General features: G+C 30.7%; 2 protein-coding genes across 2 annotated transcripts; both read right to left on the minus strand.

The window, feature by feature from the left end:
- Positions 1–1,533: 1,533 nt before the first annotated feature.
- On the minus strand, positions 1,534–3,975 carry LOC130954128 (CLAVATA3/ESR (CLE)-related protein 25). The gene is made up of 2 exons (XM_057880865.1): positions 3,452–3,975; positions 1,534–1,852 (listed from the first exon to the last, which is right to left on the minus strand). The coding sequence occupies exons 1-2, from the start codon at positions 3,712–3,714 to the stop codon at positions 1,813–1,815; spliced, it is 303 nt and encodes a 100-aa protein (XP_057736848.1). The 5' UTR covers positions 3,715–3,975; the 3' UTR covers positions 1,534–1,812.
- Positions 3,976–6,737: 2,762 nt separating this feature from the next.
- LOC130956146 (uncharacterized) lies at positions 6,738–10,536 on the minus strand. Its single transcript, XM_057883186.1, has 9 exons — positions 10,172–10,536; positions 9,978–10,078; positions 9,776–9,880; positions 8,425–8,529; positions 8,172–8,276; positions 7,843–7,981; positions 7,623–7,738; positions 7,475–7,531; positions 6,738–7,084 (listed from the first exon to the last, which is right to left on the minus strand). Exons 1-9 carry the CDS (start codon positions 10,350–10,352, stop codon positions 7,010–7,012), a joined length of 984 nt encoding a protein of 327 aa, XP_057739169.1. The 5' UTR covers positions 10,353–10,536; the 3' UTR covers positions 6,738–7,009.
- Positions 10,537–11,587: the final 1,051 nt, after the last annotated feature.

Below are 11,587 nucleotides of genomic sequence, written 5' to 3' on the forward strand. Positions count from 1 at the left end.
TCACCTTCTTTTGATAATTATTATATAATAATTAATAAGAATAGACAGAGACATTTGCATATTATTATTGTAGTACAATTTTGATCAAATTGAGCAAGAAGAAGAGTCATCTGGTTCTTACATCTGCCAAATATATTTCAATAAAGAGAAACAAAAACTGCAAGGACTGAGAATATGTCTCCCATGCAATTGAAAAATAAAAAATAAAATAAAATAATTTTTGTTTTTTTTACAGAAATTTTGAATCTATGTTACTTTGGACCAAGTCACATCCTTCTCGAATCTATAGGAAATCAGACCAGAAAGAAAAAGCAAAGTTAAAGAAAAAGCAGCAAACAGAGATTGCTCCTTTGCTTATTTGGCTTTTTTTGAGATACCTTAATTTTTGCAGCCTCTCAATTAATTTGTATTAATAATTTGTTTAGGATTTGCACAAGATATGCCTTCAGCCCTTAATTAACTAACCAAAGTAGCATATATTTAGAATTCGATTTCTATGTTTTATTAATGTAAGAGACATTTAATTTGGTATTGTTAAATAGATATAATTTGTTTTCTTTTGAGATACTAAGCATACAACTTAACTAATTTTATTTAAAAAATTATTGAAAGTCTTTTAAATTATTCTCCGAAATTTTAAATAATAAAGTGTTAATTTTTAATATTTTAAAAAATAACATATATTTAAATTTTTTATTTAAATATTAAGAAGATAAATTAGTATTTCTAATCACTATTTATTTTATTTTTGTGATGCTATCTTATAGGTCCACATGGCACTGAAAAGATAATGCTTGTTATATTAATTATGCATTTATGCAATGATCAAGACAAAATGGAAAGAAAAAGGGATTGTTGTTCACTATATAATCTTCAAATTAGTTAATTAATTAAGGAATTTGCTTTGGTGAACACAAGACATTTAAAATAAGGTGTTGTTAATTAATTTGGATTGATCGAGTGGTCAGCTCACGTATTTGCTTAAATAAATATTGGAGATTCAATACTTTGTGTTTACAGTAATTTATTGGCCAATAATAAACCCTTAAAAAAAAATTAGATTCGCGATAAATTAATTTTTAACTTCACATATCGAAAATTCTATGCGACACCCAAAAAAAATAGGGTACCACCAAAAGAAGGAATGCCCAAAATATGAAGCTTAATTAATAATTATATTATCATGCATGGAAATGGAGTATGCCTTTTGTTGCATATATTGCTCTCATCATAATCCAAATTGGTTAATATTTTGATATTTATTTTAACAGTATAGTCCTATCCACAAATTAAATCTCTCATTCTCATTCTCTTTCTCTAGATTTGAGTAAGGAAAAAGTAAATAAATAGACTGTGTTGCTTTCAAAAGTGTTGTCTTTCTCAAGATTCTCACGTGTATGTAAATTTTGTTAAGATAAGGAATGATGATAAGAACATCCACTACTTCTACACATTTCTTGTTGCAAAATTACATGTTTTTTTACTACAACAATTTTGAGGACACAAATAAATTTGCATGCAAAATTTTGGTTACTTCATCATCATCACCTAAGGCCTTAATTTACATAACATCATCATTTAAAGGTACATTCCAAAAAAGGGATAAAAAAAAAAGAAAAAAAAACATGAGGATCACACTTATATAGTCTTCAAATACTTATATAGCACTAATATATGTAACAAAGTGACAACACTATCTTATAATAGAAACATATGATGAAATTCTTCCACAAAGATAATAATAGAAAAAAATTCAAGGGTTTTTCTTGTATGATTTTTTCCTCACAAATTGTGGAGCACAACATTTCTCACTCAAGCTTGTGTTGGCGGCTGTCTATATTTCACTGCTCTCCTAAAAAAAATAAAAAAAAACCCTTTACATAATATGAATAAATTATTGAATATTCAATAATAATAATAATAATAATAATAATAAATTTAAGATAAATATGTTTCATGTAATGACATATCAGAATATTTCAAACAAGTATATTATTAATCTTGCCCCTATTGTTAAAATTTGTCTAGTTATTTCTGATAATAAAATATACATTTTTATTTAGAATGCCACTACTTTATAAATATACATATATAATAGGATAGAACTAAAATAGTATATAGTGTAATAAAAATCATTAAATTGGGTCCTCAAATCTACAGTTTCTTTGAACCGAGGCTTGAATTGAATTGGGTTATGCTCAGTGCAAATGGGGCTAAAAGTAGCTCATGATCCTCCAATAAATTAATTAAGCTTTCCATAGAAAGAAAAAGGGGAACCTCCTAATAATTTTTCCCCACTCCAATAACTAAAGTGGTACAGTTATTCACCCAATGTCTTTTTTTTTTTCCTAATTTTTTTTCGGTTTCTCATGAAAATAAGAGAAAGATTGTTCGTTAAAGAAGCTTTTGATAAAGAAGTGAAAATTATCACTCTTTTGAGTTTTGACTGTTTCAAGTGTGAGTCCATTATGTTCCCCATTTAGCCAAGTAGAAAGTGACATGATACATTATGCTTATTAGTCCTAATTGAATAAATTCTAATTGATTTTGAGATTTTAAATTCTTGTGATTTTAACTTTTACTGAACACACTAAAATCATGTTTCTAGCATGAACATTAATTTGACACAACCAAATTCAAAATGAAGCTTAGAAACACCACATCTAGTAGTAATAGTAGTCATGTATGTTCATGGAAAAATAATGGTTTATATTTTAGTTTTGGTTTTATAATTTTTCTTGTCTCTTTAAATTTTAAAATAGAGTTTAATTTTGATGTATTTTAAAAAAATTTACACGATTATTCAATTAAATTCATGTGCTTAGATAGTTTTTTAAATAATAAATTTAAAATTAATTATTTTTAAGGGTATAACAATGTAGATAATTAGATAAATGTGTAAAATTATTTTACGTGCATAAAAATCAAATTCTATAAAATATATGTTTTTTTTTATCTCTAACTAGATACAGAGTGTTTAACATATCACTTAAATATTCAACATAAAAAATTAAGAATTTAGCTAACATGTATCTTAAAATAAATTTATCATCAGTAAAAAATTTTAAATAAATATAAAATAAATACATTAAAAACTTAAATTTTAATAAAAATTTTCTTGATTTGTAATCTTAAGATAAGATAGATAAACCCAAAAACTAATTATAGAGACCTAAAATTAAAATATTTTAAACCTTAAGCAAACCGAAACAAAAAGTTATTAATTTTGTATGTCAAGACTACATTAAACAAAAAAACAAATAGGAAAAAAAAGTTCAAAGTTCAAACCCCATCCCAAGATGAATTTACCCTACTATGATCCTACATTATTACTCTATCTTTCACCCACAATTTTCTACTCACATTCCATGTAAGAAACCATGCAGATTAAAAGAAGAAGTAGAAGAAAAAGAAAGAAAGAAAAATGAAAGTATATGAATGAAACTCAAACCTGTTGTGAATTGGATCAGGTCCATTAGGAACTCTTCTCTTGCTTACAAAGATCATTTCAGATTTTGAATGCCTCTTCATCATACTAACCAACTTTAACTGCTTTGACATCGCATTCACTCTTAATGGAACCACCATAACCGTCTTCTTCGCTTGTCGATGAAGACGGTTAGCCGATATTGCTGTTAGCATCAACCATGTAACTAATATGAATCCCAAAATTCCAAGAATCAACCTTCCCCTGCCTACACCACCACTACCCATATTTATTTTTTCTCAATTTTCTTTCTCTTTTCTCTTCTCTTATGACTCTTTACTAAGTGGCAATATCTTGCAACTAAAGAAGGTTAAGAACAACAACAATAATATCATCTTGGCATTGATGATCACTAGCTACAACAATGATAATTAAAGAAAGAAAAGAAAGAGAGAATTATATAGGAAAGGAGTAAGGACAAAATAATGAATTGGTTCCTAACTTGGCGGGCTTGGAGTGAATGACCCTATTTAAAAGCAGACATAGAAGAGAAAGAGAAAGAGAAAGAGAGAAGAGAAAGGGAGAAGAGAGAGCATGGCCAAACATATAAAGGGTTTTTGTGAATCACAAAAGTTAGTTATTTAAGAGTCTCTTTAAGCTTGGTAGAGATAACAAAATTGATAAATAGTAAGTGTAAAGTGATTGGTGAAAACTCAGGTGCAGTCGACTTCACGTGAAGTTGATAGTCGAGAGTCGTTAGATGAAAATTTAGATAAGTCAGTCAAATCATCGAACGGCTCTCAGTTATCAACTTCACGTGAAGTCGACTGCACTTGAGTTTCTACCAAAGTAATTTTATACATGCATCTAATTATAGAACAATAAGTTAATAGAAATAATTACCTTTTATATTGACAACACGAAAACAATTATGTAAAGGTGAACATTCGCATGCAGTTGTCTTTGTATAAAATTAAAAATTGAAAGCTGTTAGAGAATAATTTAGTCAAGCATATTAAATTATTTAGCGATTTTTCACTAATAACTTCACGTAAAGGCAATTACATGTGAATTTTTATCTTATGTAAAACGTGTTACATTATCAACGCATTAAAATTAAATTATTAAAAAAATAAAGAAAAAAAAAGGGGTGTGCATTTTCATGCAACTAAACTAAGAAAGTGGATCTATGCATCTATCTATGTATCTTACTCTCTCTACAAACACTGTTTTGTACTTTGTAGGAATGCAAAAAGCTTTGGCTAGTTGTGTGTGAACTGTGAAGAATTGTTTCTTTTTTGATTGAATGAATGAAAACCTGATTCAGAAAGATTCATGTTATATATATTGTAGTTTCTCTCTTCAGGATCTACACTCAGAGAAAAAGTAAAGTAAACCAGAGTTACTTTGAACGGAGTAACCAGAATTCTTCCACTGTAATCAAACTTCAGAAATCGTCTAAATTTGTGGAGTTCAGATAAAATTGAATTAGAAGTTCAACTTATAAATTTGGAGATTTTTTTCAAAAGAAAAAAACTCAAAAGTAGTAAAGATAAGAGTTACTCCTAAAATAAATACATATTAAAATATAAAATATATATTAAAAATGAGTTAAATAACACGTATATTTATATATAAATATATATTGGCTAATTTTTGTTATACACATAATATTTTTTATTATTAGAATGTGTGTTTAACCAATGAATATTAATACGTTCTGAAAAAATAACGATGTAGTACCTCTTAAAAAAGTAACTTGCTATTAGAAGTAACAAATTAGTTGTAGGTTTTGGGCTTTTATTTTCTTAAAAATTATAATCTTACAAGAAAATAGTTACCTAATTAATAGGTTATTCTTTTAGATTTGAATTACCGATATAAAATATAACAAAAGAAAATTAAAATTTGTTTTATTAATAAAAGGTATAATATTTTTATTTAATAAAAGTGTTTAAAGATGAGCCGTTTATAATTGAATCTTATTTTAAAAACTAAAAATAAGTCAATTTAAGAATTTGATATATTGTGCCATTCATTTCTCTATTTTTTTTTTCTAACAGAAGAAAATTCAATTGGATGTTAAATATTACTAAAATATAAATTATTGGTGACAATAAGAATCAAATTTCCTTGAATTCCGTTATCATGTATATTGGACAATAGACATTTTTAATGTGTAAGCCTCCATTCATCAAGTTGCCAACAATTCAAATACCATCTAATCAAATTGTTGTTCAAAGAATCTTAAAAAAAAACTAATTTAATGTATTTGGTGCCAACTAATTTTGTTTGACAAAAATTCAAAAACTACCCAGGAAGATTGGGGAATGTATTGTGCAGAGTGGGACACAAGAATTTGAGGCATATATATGACACATTAAAATATTTAATTTCTTGTATATATAGGCAACGCGCGTTCCTGTCTCAATAAATCTAAAGACATATAATTACTACCCAAAAGGGCAAAAAAAATTGTATGAAAAATTATCTCAATATAAGTTGTCCACGTGAAATATGACTATGTCATTTAACATGATCAATAAAAACACGACAACATAATTATGAAAGTGAGATTAAAAACCTAACATGAATCATATTTACAATTTTGGACTAAATTTAATATTTATATTTTAAGAATTGAAACGACTAATATAACAATTTAAAAGGGTAAAGGCTAAAGCTAATCTTTATTCTCTAGTAAAGGTTTTTTGTTTTTGCACTCGTGAGGGTTTATCAAAGCAAACACAATAATGTTACATAAAGAACTTTTTTTGTGAAATTAAGACTTAGAAAGTTTTAAATGAAAATTTTCTAAACCTTAATTATACAATCGTTGTAAAAATAAAAGTTTGAACAATAATGCTATATAAACAATTTTCTTGGACAACTAAACAAAAAAGGCAAGAGAACAGTGTGTGATTGAAAAATTTATCTCGAAACATGTGTCTACTATGTTGTGTTAGAGATAATAAAGAACCGGGTCCATGAGTCTTATTCATGTGCAACAATTTAGGATGAGAAAGAAACTAATGTGTTGGTGGGATTTTGTGCAATAATGGTATATACAAGATTTCTTTCATTACTAAAGAAGACAAAAGTCATTGCTGTTGCTGCTAGTTCCATTCAAGATAACATTTTCTTTTTGGCTGTGTCTATAGTTATTGAAATAAACTTTTGATTAAATATTAGAGAGTGAGTATTAACACTAATATTTTGATATTATCACTCCAATGTTTAACATATTCATACAAAAAGAAAAAATGCAACAGAAGAATATATCTAAGAGTGATAATATCCATTTCTTAAATATTATATCTATTACTTCTAATTCTCAAATTATGAGTGAACTTGGTTTTTTGAGATGAACGATTACAATATTATATATACTCATCTCAAAAATAAATTCACATATTGTTATTCAGTGGTACAAAATTTCTTTAAGCAGTATCCATCCATGGATTAAAATTTTGTATAGCTTTTATGTTGTTTGTTTGAGAATTATCAGGACCAAAACCTAAATCCTTTTGATCCCACATTGATGGATTAGACATTCTACTGCAATTCTATAATTTGAAGGAGTCATCTCCTCTTCTTTTGAGCCCATGTTGGTCCGTAAATCGCCAAGAGAGTCCGGCCAAATCGCCTGTCGGTTATCTGTAGTTCCAGACAACCACTTAACAGCTCAAACTATGGCCATAACATTAAGATTTGCAACTAATGTATAATCCAAATATATAAGGGATTCTCTTTATAACTGCTATTGGTTTCTACTACTTGTAATATAACTTTTCAGCTCCAGACATATATCTATAGTAACATGTTTATTACCCTCTCCATTCTCTATTATCAGTTATTGTCACATTTATATCTGGATCAATAAGTCAATGGATAGATTGTCCAGATATGTTGATCCAAGAATGTAGCAAAAAGAGACGGTAACAGATAAAAGAGAATGGAGAGACTAATTAGGGTTTATTGCCTACAAGGAGAGTCCCTAACATTTCATGTTATGCATACACAAGTACCATTGGTTACTTGAATTACCTTTACAAGGCACCCGCATGAATCCAACATGTCGGTTTTTAAAGGATACTCAACAATCTGGATCAGACAACATGGCAGTTCAATAGAAACTTAGCAAGTGAAAGATTGTTTGGACCAAGAATAAGAAAAGTAAGAAACTGCTACATACAATAAAAGTGTCTTGTCCAACCAAGGATGACTCTGAAATTTGCCTCATGAGCACCCCATAGTCAACTTGTGTGTATGGAGGGGTGACACTGATGTAATCAAATGGGCCACTGTTTCCTGCATGCAAGAAATTTTGAATTTAAAACCGCGGGAATGGTTTAAATTGGCAGGATTTATAATTTATGCATCAAATGGAATTGAAAGGAAAAAGATGCACATGCCTACAAATTGATCTGCCCGTTCAAAGAATTTTTCGACACGGACAGTATGTATGATTGAGGCATCAAGGAATCCAGTCGCCTCTAAATTTAGACGCAAAACATCCGATACAACCCAAGGATCCATCTCCACAAAATGCACCTGAAATTCAGTTTGTATCATAGAAACAATAGACTTCAAGCAAAATACAAATGTAGGCAGAAATTAGCAATCAAATTCTGAAAACTCCTTTCCATCACCATGACCTTGATGAAATCTTTCAAGGGATTACACTTAAAGTTTTTGTAGAATTAACAACACATAGTGAAATGCTCATAAAAAACATCAGTACCTCGGAACATCCTCGGCTGAGAGCTTCAATACCAACAGAACCTGTACCGCTGTACAAGTCTAACCAGCGCCCTGGTCTCAATGATGCAGGACAGCCACCAGCCGCCTTTGAATTATTAAACAAAATTATAAGGTTTTTTTTCATTTTTTTATTATTATGGAAAAAAAACAGAATTATCAGTGTAACATGGAATTTGCATCTCGAAATTATAAGGAATATACTGCATATCAACCTCCAATACGCAAACTAGTACCTGTAATATATCAAATGCTGCACCTTTTACCACTTCCATCATGGGGCGCACATCCATGCCCTTTGGTGAGAGCAGCTTCGTCCTTCGAGCCGTCCCTCCAAGAACCTATCTTGCCATATAAATTAAAGATTAAAATTTTCGATTAGTAAAGATAAGTTGACAACAAGCTTTAAAGATTATCTCAAAACTAAATAGATGTGGCAACCTTGAAAATTAAGAAGTAAAATAAACAGCGGTCGTTAAGGTAAACCTATATTCATAAGCGAAATAGAATACAGTTATGAACGAGTGTATTGATGAAATCATCATTAGTTTTAGTTCCATAGGCATCATCACTTTCATCATGTAATGAGTGGAAAAATATTTTTACGCATTACCAATGTTAGATTTTAGAATGAGTTGATCACTAAAGGAGATAAAACCCATTGATCCTAGGTTTTAAGTTTGGAACTACAATGTCTCTATTCCTCTTAACCTTCTAAAATCAATAATGATTGATAGTTAGGAAAAATAAATTATGAGCTCATAAAGAAGAAAAGTGTTAGAATGTACTAATGATAAAACCTCAAATATATCTATCATCTTTAATCTTATAGGTAATGCTTCATCATATACATAAGAAGCAACCATCCTAAATGATGTTGGGAATGCAAAGACTGCAGAATACAATGGAATAAGCTCCTCAAAAGTGCAGGGTACACTTTACTTACTATTCCTTTGAGTGGTTGTTTGCAAGTTGGGATTTTGGAGGTGAAGGAATGGTTCGTACTCCATAGAGTAAAAATTGAAAATTTAACAGGACAAGCCTTTTCTTTTCGCATTTCCTCCAAAACCCCAAGTCACAAACAACCGAAGGGAGCTTCTACAGTACGCTTACAAACTTCAAGGGTATTGGTACCCTTATTGAAAATTATTAGTACCCTAATTTTCGAAGTCCCTATTGTACCACCAGCATCCAAGTTCTATCACCAGAAACCTGACCAACCCAACAGAAGTGCTATCAAGGGATAAAGATTTCCCATCTAAATTGCTTTTCCATTCCTAGTACTTAATTACAAGTACCTATATATTAACAATGGAACCAAAGAGAACCTCCTTAGTTTTGTTGCTTACTTAAAAAGCACAAGCAACCTTGCAGCATCTATATGAACTTACAATTAAGCAGTGAACTCCCTTAGGGGGTGCCTTGCTAGTAAAATACTTTTACATTCCTGAGAATTTTACCTTAAAACAACTTTCCAAAGTAAGATTTCTAGTGTAAAATTCCGTCAAAGCATTCTAAATCACTATCAATGATTATCAATTTGCACTTTGCACTTGAAAGAAGCGAGGTACTAAAATTAAGAGTTACCTGAAGCAACTTATGTGTAGTCCTTGGAGGCTTAGCTTCCTCTGCTGAATCTTCTTTCACTTGCTTCCCTCTCTTCATCTTAGGTTGCTCCTTTCTCCTCTTTGACTAAACAGTGGCATTAATTATAACAAAACCAAAATGAACTATAAATGAAAAATATGCAGCTAATTTTCACACAATACAGAATTATAAGCATTGGAACCTTGGAAGACGATTGAGAAAAGTAGTCATCAGCATCAACATCGTAACCATACTTCTCAAGTAAGATTTTTTTATCTTTACTCGCCAATCCATTTTCCGATTCTGCAAACACACACACGATTCCATTAATTTAAGGAACATTAAACCAAATATATAAAAAAAAAACTCATTTTAATTAGGAAAAGATGAACATACTAGTGTAAGATGAGACTATGAGAGAGAGGGGTCGATTATTGGTGCGAGAAGAAGAGAAAGTGAAGAGATGAGGAAAAGGAGAAGAATTTGATGATGATGAACCAAGATTTGTTTTGGTGTTTAGAATGAGAGGTGAGAGTATTGAAGGTGAAGAACAAGAAGAAGGAGAAGAAACCGCCATTGCCGGAGAATGAAGGAAGGTGAAGAGTGTGTTTGAAAGGGTGAGGATTTTTTATTTATTTTTTTATTTAGTTAGTAAATAATAACGAAAAAAATAAAAGAAAGTAGAAATTGTTGAAGTTGCTAAATGCTAAGAATTTGAAGGCTGAAGGCTCTGTACTCTAGTGTTAATCTGAAAACCCAGAACTGAGTTAGGAAAGGATAAAACGATCTCAAACTGAAAAATTGCACTTAACACTCCTTCAAATTTGTCAAAATTGTTCTATAACGTAAACTTTTTATAAAATTGCAATGTACCCCAACTTTGTATTACAAAACAAAAATAGCTTTTTATTTGATATTTGGAAAAATATATGGAACCAAAAGAACCAGCTAAAAAATAAACAAAACTACGTTAGTTTTATTTAATTAATTTAAGAGTAAAGGACATCTTCGTCCCTGACCTTTTGTTTTACGGACATTTTCGTCCTCAAGTAATGAAAAATACATTAAAGTCCCTGACCTTTGAAAAACGTGGACATTTATGTCTCTCCGTTGATTTCACCCGTTTGCACTGGACGGAAAAGGTTGAGGTGGCACAGGTGGCGCTGTGGTGGCACGTAACGGAGGCCACGTGGCAGGGGCCAAAAAGTTAGTGGACATATAAGTCCTTGGAGACGAAAACGACGCCGTTTCGTCTCCTCCCCCAATCTTTCAAATTTCTCTTCCCTTTTCTTCTTCCTCGACCCCTGCCTCCATCACTGCCGTACAGCCGCGCCTCCGTCAGCCACCATCAACGCCGGCAACCTCTTTTTTCCTCTCTTTTGGCGTCTTTTTCCCTTTCTCACTCCCTTACTCCCATTAGTCTCTCTCTCTTCTCACCCTCCTTTCAAGGAGAGATATACAAGGGCGAAAAAACAGAATTTGGAGAGATATACGAGAGAGAAGATGATAATATAGATGATAAAGATGGAAATGAAGTTTTTGTTGAATGAATACACAACATAGAATCGAAATAAACCCTTGGGAGGGATGATTTAGGGGCTGTGACAATTTCCTTTATATGAGAAGAGGAAACTTTACGCCTTAAGGCACTCCAACTACTCTCTTTTGCAGGAAGATGGGTTTCATGTTCATCCTCTGATGATGGAAATGGTGGCACAAAACCTCCAACAATAGCTTTTTGGAAAGCTTCATAATCAATATCATAGGAGTCCACTTTCTTCTCACCAGGCCGAACCTTAGCACTTGATTTGA

This window comes from Arachis stenosperma, chromosome 10, assembly GCF_014773155.1.
Source record: "Arachis stenosperma cultivar V10309 chromosome 10, arast.V10309.gnm1.PFL2, whole genome shotgun sequence".
Lineage (NCBI taxonomy): Eukaryota > Viridiplantae > Streptophyta > Magnoliopsida > Fabales > Fabaceae > Arachis > Arachis stenosperma.